Source organism: Mytilus galloprovincialis, chromosome 2 (assembly GCF_965363235.1).
Source record: "Mytilus galloprovincialis chromosome 2, xbMytGall1.hap1.1, whole genome shotgun sequence".
NCBI classification, from domain to species: Eukaryota; Metazoa; Mollusca; class Bivalvia; order Mytilida; family Mytilidae; genus Mytilus; species Mytilus galloprovincialis.
In genome coordinates this window covers 108,331,381-108,345,403 of record NC_134839.1, presented here as the reverse complement: position 1 = coordinate 108,345,403, position 14,023 = coordinate 108,331,381, and the positions used below count along the sequence as shown (strand labels likewise).

General features: G+C 30.2%; 1 protein-coding gene across 2 annotated transcripts; it reads right to left on the bottom strand.

Moving 5' to 3' along the window:
- Positions 1-315: 315 nt before the first annotated feature.
- On the bottom strand, positions 316-12,532 carry LOC143065323 (uncharacterized). Of its 2 annotated transcripts, none has more exons than XM_076238831.1 (3): positions 12,188-12,532; positions 4,379-4,468; positions 316-2,982 (listed from the first exon to the last, which is right to left on the bottom strand). In XM_076238831.1, exons 1-3 carry the CDS (start codon positions 12,239-12,241, stop codon positions 2,713-2,715), a joined length of 414 nt encoding a protein of 137 aa, XP_076094946.1. In that variant the 5' UTR covers positions 12,242-12,532; the 3' UTR covers positions 316-2,712. The 2 variants fall into 2 exon arrangements, with proteins under 2 accessions (XP_076094946.1, XP_076094945.1); XM_076238830.1 differs by lacking the exon at positions 12,188-12,532 and adding an exon at positions 6,591-6,739.
- Positions 12,533-14,023: the final 1,491 nt, after the last annotated feature.

The window sequence follows — 14,023 nt, the reverse complement described above, 5'->3', positions numbered from 1 at the left end:
TCGTTGTCAGTTTATTTTTGACATAAAGTTTGAGTGTCATTTTAGTATCTTTTTTTAGCGAAACCCAAAGCACAATATAGAAAGAAGTCATAGGATAATTATGGAATTGAAATTAAATTCAGACACCCCATCAAGAAAAAGATTAATGAACCGCAAGGTATAAAGCAGCTTTCAACATAACCTGTAATAGATTTTAAATGAATACCGGGATATCAGGATTCGTGTCAAATGTGCGTATTACACTATAGTACTGTATCTAATAGACAATATTTTTTTTTAAGTTAAATTGGGTTTGAAATAAACATAATATAAGACTGTATATCCTTATTATTTATTGTTTTCATATATGTCCCTCCTCGATCAAACAAATCATATGCAAGTAACAATATTTTAATGATTTGACAAACAATCATAACTTCAATTGAATGACCTTTTATATCTCTGTGTCCAACACAATATATAAAATCTAACAACACAATAACCTGTATGTAAATATATGGGTATCATCTTAGTCACACATTTCGTATCTGATGCAACAGAAGAGAACGAGGTAAACATGATACTGGTGTCTATTTTATTGTTATTAATCGATTGCAGTAAATACATACCAAAAAATAACATTGCACTCACTGCATACAGCAACTGTTTTACATGCATATTAAAGTGGATCTTAAGTCTATATTTCCTTAGATAGATCGTTCTTATACATGGCAAAAATGAAGATTTTACTTTTCTGTTTTTCAAATATATATATCATCAACAGAGTAATTACAATGTTCAATGTTAATACGTGGAAGACTTCAGAATATATTTACAAACTAGATGTAAAACACATTTATATAGACAATAACTGTTTAGTGTCTTTAAATATCGGCTGTATTGTACGAGGCTATGAAACAACAAGGTGTATGCAAGCTTTTAGCGAGCTACTACACCTGTTTCGAGCCGAGTACAAATACAGCTGATATTTATAGACACTAAACAGTTATTGTCTTTATCCTGCAATTAATTCTGTATATTATTTCTGTTTTGAAAGACACAAAAACACATGTTTTGCATTTATTTTCGATTTGAAATCCCTTGAGGCCCGTGTAGTAATACGGTACAGTAATCACACATCCAGCTGAAGACGGGTTCGCAAAAAAAGAATCTCGAATGGTCAACAATAATACATCGCTCAACGTGAATAATTATCTATTTTAACATAACAACTAATTTCAACAGTAAAAACAAATAACAAAATATTGTCCAATTTGAAACATGAGTGTACGAGTTGTCCTACGCTTCAGACTCGGCATTCACTTAACATGCATGCTGAAATTGATATGGTTGTTTTTGTTTCAAGTTTATAAATCGATAGGTGTCATAGTAGAAAAGACTGCTGTTCATGTTTGTCTGTTATTACAAAATTGGTGTGATTCTTATTGTTCTAACGAAATGTTTAAAAACAAACAGAGTGTATAAAAGCAATCGTAAATTCGCAATTAATACGTCATTGCAATACACATTCTAAGATCACGGAGGTTCATACAATACTCAGTCCGGCAGTGGGCGGAGCTTTAAAGCGATATCTGTATACTATACAGATACAGCATAGCGATATATGTAGGGTTGTATAGTAGAAGACCCAAATGCAGGATAAACTGTTATATTTTGTATTGGATCCCTTTATCTGAACCCAGATTTGTGTGCTTCTTGTTCTACTTGTTTTTAAGATATTTAGATTCTTTTGTCGGAGAAAAAAGGTAAAGCTCGAAAATTTCGAATTTCAAAAAAATATCAATCTAGATTTTTTGGATTTTTCCAAATTTGTTTCGACTAGCTCTATCAAAGACTCGTAATTCTTAAAAAAGAAAGAATAACATCCAGTTGTAATCTAACTAAAATTTTAGCTGAGTTTCTATATTAATATATTGACTTTCGAAATTAAAATTGAAAGGAGTCTGTATTGAATCTAGCATTAGTATATAATTTGATATGTAATAAATAAAACACCAGAATTGCGTTGTGCAATATTCTTGAGCATGCTATTGTATACGTCTAGATTTTGTCGCCATTCGTTTTGTTAATGTGAATAACTCGTCAGTGGTATTTCTCATCTTTATGTTACCCCATTTCTAATAGGAATAAAAACTATTATTATGCCTCAGAATGGTCATCGAATACAATTTTCTACCTATATAACCTTTAGTTCATTTTTGCTACACGGCCTTTCTTCGCTAATTGTTTTTTTTTTTTTTTTCAAACTGATTTACTTTATGTTTACCACAACTGATATTCGCACTTGGCACTACACAGCATAACAATGAGTAGAAGAATGATAGATGAAAACAAACATTATTCGAATAAAATAAATCAATGCAAATGTATTGCACTATATGAACTGAAAGTTAAAAATACTCAACTATATCTGCAAAGTATTGAATAAAAGTCGCATACCAGTATCATTTGCTAACACGGAAAATTTCAATTACAAGTCGAATGAAACAACTACTAATTTTGCTTCCAATAATTAAAAGAAAAAACAGATATGTATTAATTTCGACTAAATTACTGTTTTGTCAGAAACAGGAGATGAATCCGTGGTAATGAAATATGTACATTTGACTAGAGTTGGTACGAGGTGTGTTTTGTAATCCGTTTGCATTGCTACTGCCTCTCCACTGTTCTGTCTCAGGACGGATGAGTAATGTGTCAATGTCATCGTGTCTCTCATGACGGTGATCCCACATCTGACGAGTAATGCTCAATGTCAATGTCATGAATAGCATCGTAACTGTCTTTGCTACAATGACTGTCCGAAGATAAATTAGAGTCAATACTTGACCGCGAGGCGGCGCTATTTACTGAACGTTTTGCCCATGTCGACCCATCTTCTTCCGGTATAATAGATATTTCCTTGACCTTTGTGTCTCGGTCTCCTCGCTTTATACGAATGTGACTTTTTACAAACTTATAAAATCTTCTGGAATCGTTTCGTATCTACAATAGAATTAATAACATAAGTTGAAGTGATATTTTCATCGACCGATAATACAGAGACACGTTTTATATAACTATTTGGAATGCTAAAATAAATATTGGAAGCTTCTAAGTTTGGATATTATGACATCGTGTATTAAGAGAACATTTAAGAGGCTAATATAATAGATAATAAGTTTGATTTCCTGAAAACTATAATGTTAAAATCTAAAAACCATAAATGGTATTCACTTTTATGGAGTTAAAGTCCGTCTTTATTAAATGGGTGTATGACTCATAATTATAAATTTGTTTCTTGCAATTTAGGGTGGAAGGAATAATATGAATGTAACCGACATTTTCTTCTGTTACTATTCTAAAAGTTTTTTTTAAAGTAATTGATTAAATTTCCCATGCTCTTTTATTAGACTATGATCGGTGCTATCTAAGGTCAGTGTGACAGAATATAACCACGAACTACATGTATTATGTTTTATTTGTAATTTTTGTTAAAGCTCTATTCATTCAAAATACATCTATATAAAATAAGTTGAATTTAATGCATTTTTAAGGATTATAATTTGATATGTTTACCATTCAAGTTTAAATCATTTGTATGCGAAGGACTTAAGGAAAAAATTAATTTGTTTACCAACAATCCAATGTCATTTCATTGAAATAATATGCAACACAATTTGCATGTATGATTTATAAGTAACAAAGAGCATTGAACTTAAATTCACATTGAACTGATTTCATTTAAATTTGAATTGAATGTAAAATCATTTCTTTATTACATTTCTATTTAAAGTGACAGCTAGATGGTTATTTTATATATTTAATGTACACAATAAAATAGTTTACATTGATCGTGGCCATGGTAGAAATAGGAAAACAAGTTGTAAAACAGCAGTACCACAGTCATTATATTGATTTTATTCATTAGTATAATGCAGGGTATGGAAACCGAAATCTTTATATTGAAAAATTATTATACAAAAATAAGTAGAATAAAGTATAAAATGAGACTGCATCTTTGCTCTTTTGTTGAAGGTCGTCTCGTTCTATACTGTCTATTCTATGAAAATGTTTTAATCTATTGGGCGATTAGCTGGATTTTTTGTTGTTGTGCCTATGACGCATTTGATCAATCTATTCAATTATTTTACATTTAAATTATAATGGTTACCAAAAGAAAGATAGACATAAAGAAATCATAAAGAAAGATATCATAAATAATTCATCCATTTTCATTATTTTTTTTATGCTCATGAAAATGACCTGGCTTTTTCTTTCATGAATTAAAAAAACCCGTAATTTTAGCTAATACATTCAAGGGTTATTTTTTTTAGATCCCTATCTCTTACGTAATTGATAAAGTTCGTTACCCAGGTTTGAGTTTAATATTTACACTTACATTTGTAACTGTGTCACTTAATGTTTCCTTGGCTGTTTTTGGGCGATTCATTTTCTTTTGTTCGTCGTCAACGTACACACTTTTCAATTCCTGCAAAAAAGATAAAAGACAATGAAGTATAGTATACACATATTATTAGCTAATAATATTTTCATACATGTAGATGTTTCAAACGAATTCCATAATTTTGATATAGCATGGCGGACACTAATCACTTGGTTTTAAAAGAGGGATGTGTTATACCCCAATAAAACGCAACATGCATAGCTGCAATTGCTCTCCAGGATAACATTGCCGCAATGCGCAAGGATATTAAAAACGCAACATGCATAGCTGCAATTGCTCTCCTGGATAACATTGCCGCAATGCACAAGGATATTAAAAACGAAAAGTTTCATTTTGACTCGTTATTTTCTCGTTTTAGCTTTAAAAGTATAAGTTTGAAGTTTAAGAATTTTGTACAGATACATGGTTTTACTAGGATGGACAGTTCGCACACTTTAGTATGACGCATCCCCGTTTGATACAAAATGTACATAGAACAACGCTTGTTTACCAAGTAAAAGATGAACAAAAAAACAATCAAGTTGTTATTGTTGCGTTGAACATTACTAATCCAACTATACTATAACAAGGACAACAAACAAACAATGCAACTAAAAACAGGTACCCGACAATGATATCGTGTTTATCGGAAGGTTCCTGCTCTATATGTTATCCGATTCCTTATTTATTACCATGCAAGATAATTCCTATTTATAATAAAAAAAACGTATTGCACAATTATTGTTATTTTGTATATCTTTTAATTTTGTTTTTATTTCATAACAACAACATTGCCAACAGATACAAATATACACTAAAACAAATGATACATGGTGATTAATTGTTTGGATATCTTCTTAAACTCTAGAATTGTGGGTTTAAACGTACAGATTAGCTTGTCAATCATGACACACTGAATCTACTTTAATACATTACTATCAACTCAAACTGTTTACTCTTTGCATTAAAATCTATGATATATACTAAACTAATTCAATAAAGTAAACATGAATATAAAGTATGTATTATTACGGGAAATAAAGAACTTGTTAAATTTTAGTATTACGATGCGGTTTCGTTTGATGGGATATTCAATTTTAAGAAATATGTGTAAAAAAAAATAAAAACCACCGTGTTCATAATCGTTTTGAACAATGTAATTTGAAACTAATACAATGACGCTTTTTAAACCTATTCAACCCAAGTTCTACTTTTAAAACATATTTACTCGAAGTTCTAGATTTTTCTTGATTAAACCAAAGCATCAAAGCAAATAAAATCCACCCTCTATGTCTCCGAAGTTTTAAGTGGTAAAACACGTTCTAACGATACAAGGGAGAGGTATGTTATAGTCTATGCGTTCCATAGATTTCAAATATAAATAATATCACAGCCACTAGTATAATTCGTTCCTGGTTTTTTTTTATGTATTTTTATCCTTGGTGCGATATAACAAGATTGAATTCTTACACAAACAATTAAACTTAAAAAAAATATATCTCAAAAACGATATTCGTGGATAATACCAGAGACATATGTTGCTGATAATATATACATATATGCCTACCTTTTTGAAAGTTGAAAAAAAATTAAAGTTTTACAGTGCATAGAGTATAAATAATGTTATTGAACAATTGCGTATTATGTCAATAATAGCTGAACTAAATCACCCCTAGCATGTCATCTTAGTCCCCTCAAAGACGCACAATAAATTTGTTATCTTGATAAGTTTCAATGTGTTTAAAAAACGTAAAATATGAATTGTTTTCTCAATTAAAAATCTATGTGGGGCCACCATCAAAACATTTACTTGCACTGTTTGACAACGGGAGGTGATATCTTTAATATAATCTTTAGACGAAAAATTCATATGATTGATTGTAATGTATTTAACACTGTAAATAAAATCTAATTTGATTAAATAGCTATTGCTTTTTTAATATCAAGAGTAAATGTCAATGTATATTTAGAACGAAAAGTAACTGTTCATCAATATTATTCCATATAATATTGTAGTTATTATTTCATTTTTTTTTCAAAAAAACAAACATTACTTGCAACTTAAGACAACATTTTTATAGTTCAAAGCATTAACCGGAATCAATTAAATGTGGACATATACAGCATTTGTCCCTCATTAATTTTTAGTATTACATATAAAGCATACCTTCAATTCATTCGTGTTATCCATTAAATAATTGTTATGTAGAACTGAAGCAATGCCGAGAATTATGTTCACATCATATTTACAGAAAACGCCTCAAACCAGAATTGTACCCACAAATGACTAGTACCACCCGAACGTTTGACTTAATACCTAATTACATATTTAGAAAAGAATCCATTTGTGCCTGCAGCAGGCGATTGTCACTATAGTAACTATAAAACCAACCGATATAAGCAAAGATTGTATATTGTGGTTCTTCTTTACCTATACTTGATTAGCTTAACTGCTCTACAAATTAAATAAATAATTTAAGTCTATATTAGCTGGAACCTAGCACCATCAACATGCAATGTTTGCACTCGTAAAGTTTATGACAGGTGAAAACGTAAGGTAACTAACTAATATAAAGTTTTATTAGATGTATGTATGTATTCAATGTAACGAGACCATTTGGAAAACTCTTGGGATTTTCAACTGATATTAAGTTTTCATCTGCCATTTACCTCTAATGGTGTAAACAATAGTTAAAATGCATCTTTACAGGTAGACATTTACTAAAAATAGATAGGTAGACAACAGCATAAGATTTAACATCTTTAAAACTTCAAGACACCTAAAAATCTCACATCCCGTAAATATCACGTCCCACAAATCACACATTCCATATCTTAAACCAAGTCTAATATACAACTAATGACAAGATTTAGAGTAAGCAAAGACCCACACATTATGTGTATTATTTATATAAAAAAAAAAAAAAAAAAAAAAAACACACACACATATCTATTGAAGGAAGATCAAGACAAACACAAAAACACAAGAACCAAAACCTTAGAGAGAGATTCCAAGAAACATAAATACAAACTGCACGTTCCTTATAAAAAGATGGAGATGAACATTTTAACATATTTTAATTGACAAACCATTAACTACAATCTTTACTGGACGGTTAATTCCAATCAAAAAACTTACACCTTTTAGCAATATTAAGACGAATTAGAAGAACATTAATTTTTCTTTAACACTCCCAGCTCCTGTCTTCACCCAACAATAATTCCTATATTAATCCTAAACTCATGCCTTCGTCCACTCAAAAACTCCGGCCTTTGCCTAGAACAATAACTTGTGTAACATGTGTAACACTCAGAAACATGCCTTCTCCCAATAATTTCTCGTTGACAGCGATAATCATGGTACTTTATAAGAATAATAACACTTATTTATTTACTATTTGTTTTAGCAAAACAACTAAGAGAATGATAATTTTGGTTTTACCGATTTGTAATTCGGTTAATATAATAAAATTGAATTTGTTAATGAGAACAAACTCTGCTGTATAATAAATGTGTTAATTTTACGTGGGTTTTAATTGAAGTGTTTAGAACATTTTATGAATGAATAGTAAAGAGCTGATTTCCTTATTCCAGTAATCGATACCAGCATCTTAAAACTACGGAAATAAAGTATTGATTGTATATTTTAATGTTATTCAGTCACGTATTCTCTATTTGTTTACATGAGTGAGAAAAAAAATAATAAATGTTTTTTATTGTTTTTTCTCTGAATTACAAGGAAAAGTTACAAGTTTTGAAGGAATAGACAAAGTTACACAATTACTTTAAAGTTTGTTTAGGGTTAGATCCCTTTTAAAATCATTGAAATGAAATGCCAAAAAAATATGTAACCTGCATACATAAAGGAAATCAAGAAATCGGGATTTTGGCAATGTTCGCTTCTAAATTATTTGATATTAAAGTATGGATTATTTATTTGTCAGTACTGCTTTAACTTAGTCGTATTTTACATGTTTCTATGCTATTAGAATAATGTCACAGTTCAAAATGACCTAATAATATGACGTAAATAAAAGCTATATCCTTTACAAGCTTTTTACCTTATACACTCTTTGAAATCTTCATTGAACTATGTTCTAGTAGCTTCTGTGTTGAACAATAGAACGTAAGACGAATTGCTGAATGTTTTAAAAGTGCAGTATCATAGAGTCTTGTTACAAAACAATTTCGATCAATAGATACATCTATTGTTTGTAAAACAATCAAACGAAACCATTTCGTTACATTAAAATAATGAAATGAAATATAATTTACCCATGGAGGTTATAACTGACAGCTTGGTTATTGTATTAACTCAACAAGCTTGATAACAAAAATCTAAAACGGGTAAAAACCAAACGTGCGTGATGACCTACCACTCAACGGGAATGACAGTTTATCCTAAATTTAGCAATTTTGAAATCAAATCTTGAGGAATTTTTTGAAGTATTATATTTATATTGATAGCCATATTGATTGTCATGCTTGAACATTTCATATATTTTTTTTTTAAATATATCTGTCACTGTTAAAATAGGAAAGGTAGGAGTATTGGTTGGTTGTACTGGAGATAACAATCCCATAAATGTTCAAAAATAAAAGGAACATCGCTTTATAATATGGTCTTTTATCTAAATAGAAATAGGTTACTGGGTGTTTTTGTATTGGAGAACATTCCTTCGTATTATAGTGATTCATAAAAAAGTATTAGTTCTTACATAGAACAAAACCCCTTATCAATAAATAAGTTCTTTAATTAATATTTAAAGTCGATTGTTACAAATATCTTAAGATAAAAAACAGTTTCACTTCCATGATTTCACCTTAAAATGAACCTACTAGTTACTGAAGTAAAACGAAGTAATAATTATCGTGATGTAAGTCGTATAGTCTGTTACTGCTGTATCGTAAATTAAAGGATGTACATTTGTTTTTGAGATTCGTATCATGATGATAAGTGAAGCATACGTAATTAAGCAGCTTTCTTCTGATATAACTGGTCTTCCGTGGCATACAGAATCCTTAATGGTATTATGGGTATTGTAATTGCTACATCTTTTTGTTTCCAATACTGTTTTCAATGTTTTTTTATATATACATATATTATGAATATGATGTACGTCAATGAAACACCAGCGGCACAAAAAACAGCAGATGCGAATAGGACGCAGCATACAGTCTCCTTAACGGAAAAAGACAAGTCGTCACAGTATCCATATGCAGGATTAACTTAATAAAACATTGGAATTTTCAGATTGGCTCTGCTTATTTGGCATTTGTTCTCTAATGTTGGTTTTCTTTGTTACAGTCTTTGGTAATGAACTTCTGATTATATGCAATTTTTACATAAGCAGTTGTTTTTTTGTGATTGGGTTATTTTTGGCGGGAGAAGAGAGCTGCTTTTGTCAGTTTTGTGGTAACGAGGTAGCTTTAACAGTTAAAATGATCAAGAAAGACTAACCATGCTTATAGATTTTACAGAAAACTCAATTGGTTATTTTATTAATACTTTGTTAGACGCAAGAAAAAAAATATTACCTTTTAATGTGCATGTACGATTAAAATATAAAGAGATAATTAAAAATATGTTTAATTGAGTAACTTTATTCCAACAAATGTAGTTTTCATGTAGGTGACAAGATGATAAACACTATATTATATATATCAGTGCCAGCATTACATAACAACTGTTTATATAAAACAGGAATTGTTCCTTAAATTTCAGATGAGTTTTTTTTTTTTTTTTTTTTTTTTTTTTTTTTTTAACATGGTAAAACCATCGTTGAATTGTTTTAAAGTGCGTTTAAGACTCAATATTAAAACTGCTGAATGACAATATGTTTTTCTATTTGTGATTTCAGACGTAAATATTGGACTAGATAAAACACCGTAGACCATCATCCTTTGAATGAGTATTTGATGTTTGATAACCGTTGCACTATTAAAGTATCCAGCTTAGTGGGCACCCGTCCAGTTGTATAGAAGGTCACAGATAATCACTGATTGGTCTATACAGTTCAAGTAAAGGTATTGTCTTATATCTTAGGGGAGGTAAAATATGAGACATGATATTAATCAGATTTATAAATCAAAATATAAATCTGGCACATTAAACAATATTTTACTAATTAAAGTTGGACCAACTTACAATAAACTAAAGGAAAGACAAAAAGAACACAATGCAAACAATTGACATAGAACTCTATAGGACATTGAAAAACGAGCAAAATTTAATGATACTGATAATAAAAAAAGACCCAAATTATTGAAAAATAATAATAAGACTAAGTATGCAAATTATGTTATTAAAATGAAAAATAATCAACTGTATATTTATCACTTCGTTATCGTCATGCGCGTAGCTACGTTTACGTCAAAACGCCCGGGCGTACACTTGAATTTGGTAAAACAAAATATTTTCATCTAGATATTATTAAAAGAATTGGTTAACAGTACATTAACCTTCTAAGTCTTTCTTCAACTGCTTGTAATTTGGAATAAAAATGACAAAATTGGTGTCATATTTATATATTTGTTCATTTTCTGTCAAAGTCTAAATCTACCGTGATTTCTATACTCGCTTTCCCTTTTTAAAGCAATTCCTTATGTACTTAGATTCGAAATGTGGTTTGCATTTTTTTTTAATTATAACTGTGAAGATATAGGTTCAGTATGTGGTTGAAGTTTTAATGTATCAATAACTTTGTCAAACCATCGTATGATTTTACGATAGCTGGACAAAAACTGTTTATGGTCAAAAGAGTATAAGCACGAAATTATATATGATGAATTTTCCCGTAATTCATGGATTTTTAAAAGGAATTTCTTGACGTATTTACATTCTAAGGTTTAAATATGGTACACATAAATTATTTGTAAAACCGTGGTCAAAGTTAATGAAAATTTCTTGGAGGAAAACGCGTATAGCGCAAAAATAAATCTCCATCATGGTATCTATGATGTCGAGTTAATTTATATGATAAATTTATAAACCTCCATATTTTGTCATGAAACTTGTGCAGAAATTAAATGAAAATATTTCTTTTGTTTAAATCCTGTAATGGACTGATAAATGAATAAACTTTTCGCGGGGAGAAATTTCAGGCGAGAACCAGGGTTCTATTTACACACTTTAATATTTCACCTGAACAACTCAGAAAATTAATCATTTCATGTTCATTTACGATTCTAAATAAACAATGAATAGATTAAACATAAAAAAGTAACCATTTTGAATCTAAAGAATGTTGTTATGGATATGAGTTTTCAATGTCAGGAATAGTATGTCATTCATCTTAACTTTAAAACTTCCGGAGGCTTAGCACCCGCTCATCTACATTGGCCTGGATCCAATAGGGTCTTTAGGCCCTGACCGAGGTTCGGACGTACACTTGAAAATGACATAGCTACGCCACTGATCGTGATGGAGTGTAATTGGTCTCATTGAAAAGAAAGGGAAACTGGATAATACCTTTATATGCATTTTCCGTGTTTGTGCAACTGATGCGTTAAGCCTTGTCGAGAAAGTACTACAAATTTAACTAAGTAGAGCAAAAAATTATCAAATGTAGTTTTCATGTATTTTTAGCGAATTTCGATTCTGCTACAATAAACGAAACAGTTCACAAATGCTACACTCATACATTAATCAATTGAATGAATATGTTCACTACCTTTTCAATTATAAAAAGAAGTACCAACTTATTTTTATTGTAATAAGCCTGATGTTTTAAAGATTTTTTTCTCTCAGATATAAGAACTTACCTTCATTGATTTGAACATACCAAAATCTGTAAAACTGTGGTCCTTGTCGCTCATTGTGACAGTATACTATTTAGCTGTCAAAAATATCTTGCAGTTATGACGTCTAATTTATAATCCTCCTGTTTTGTTTTACTTTTCCCTCTTATAAAGAATATCTAGTGTTACATTTAGTCCTCTTGGGATGCTGAAGAACCATTAACTCTTTAACACCAATCACTTGCTTAACTTGGATAGACCGTAACATCCACTTAGGTATGCTTTAGTACTACTTTGTTAATTAGAAATCAGTCACTTGTTTCACTGTCAAATACAACAGTTGTTCTGTTATAGTAGACTAATTGATGAACATTTAAAGAGATTCTATCACATGTTACCTGACCCCCTATGGCTTACCTGTACAGGTAACTATTTTTGATTTATCAAGTATTGCTTTACAAAACAAAGGTTTAATCTCTGCATGTGACAAAACATATCAGATTGCACACTTAGTAATTGATATCTTAAATGCCTTGTTTGAGCAAACATAGCAACGACTTTGATAATTCTGTCAATGCCATGCGCTATTAACAGACATCTTAACCTTTAAAACTTTTCTTACTTATTGTGTTGCGTAAATGATAGAGTTCATTAAACTGTGTAAAAATCTTCAGTAAACAAACCTATCATTTGAATTACATAAACAAACCTATCATATGAATTTCATAAACATTAACTGTTCTTGTATAGAGACACGTCTTTGTTATGTTTTATTTTCAAATGTGATGAATGTAAGTTCTTTAATAATACAATATTTTTTTGGAGTGTAAACACGTTGTTTACAACTGAACATTGCTATTTAAGCAAGATATACAGTATGAGAAAGTCAAGTCACAAAAATGCTAAACCCTTAAGAAAATTCAAAACGGAAAGTCCCCAATCAAACGGCAAAAATCAAAAGCTCAAACACATCAAACAAATGAATAACAACTGTCATATTCAGAGGCACTTATCTCAGATTTTTTTTCCTATATACCTTAATTTATTTTTTTGAGACAAGTGCCTGTGGTCTTATTCCTGACTTGGTACAAGAATTTTCTAATGTAGAAACATATGATACATTTAATTCAGAAACAATCATCTTCGGCTTTATACAGCCAAAGGTTTAGGAAGCCAGATAAAGCCGTTTGATAGTTAAGAACATCAGACGTTAGTTTAAGTAAGGTAGATAAAGCCACCAAACATTTAAGAACATCAGACCAACGGTTTAAGAAGCAAGCTAAAGCCATAAAATATTTTAGAACATCAAGCTTATAAGGTGTAAGAAGCCAGATGAAGCCATTACATATTTAAGAACATCAAACTTAACATTTAAGAAGCCAGATAAAGCCATAACAACTTTTAGAGTACCAGACTAAAGGTTTCTGATACCAAATTTAAAGGATAAACATTCAAGAACATCGGACATAAGGTTTAAAAGGCCAGATAAAGCCATAAAACAGTTAAGAAAACCAGCCTTGAACATCAAACCAAAAGTTTCAAAAGCAAATTGCCATAAAATTTTAAAAACATCACACTAAATGTTTTTGAAGCCAGGAAAATATACAAAATATAAAAACATCAGACCAAATTGTAACTTTTGAAATAGAACATTCTTACAAATTCAAGCTCAACCTTTCGTCAGTGAGTACATGGAATGATTCATCGTTGGAAATAGAAGAAATTTTTATCAGGGAGATTAAACAACGTTATAATTGTCATCGTTGAAGACTCATTTTGTTCGTCAGATAGATCAGGGAATGCTGTTACCACCAGCGTTTTATAAAATCAACTTTTATTCGGACATATTAAGTAACATTG

What these genes read in the sequence shown, in the direction of transcription:
- LOC143065323 (XM_076238831.1), bottom strand. Translation starts at nt 12,241, where the DNA reads ATGAGCGACAAGGACCACAGTTTTACAGATTTTGGTATGTTCAAATCA. An exon ending in GTATGTTCAAATCAATGAAG is followed by an intron (nt 4,469 to 12,187) that starts GTAAGTTCTTAT and finishes TCTTTTTTGCAG; the next exon opens with GAATTGAAAAGTGTGTACGT. An exon ending in TAAGTGACACAGTTACAAAT is followed by an intron (nt 2,983 to 4,378) that starts GTAAGTGTAAAT and finishes ATTCTATTGTAG; the next exon opens with ATACGAAACGATTCCAGAAG.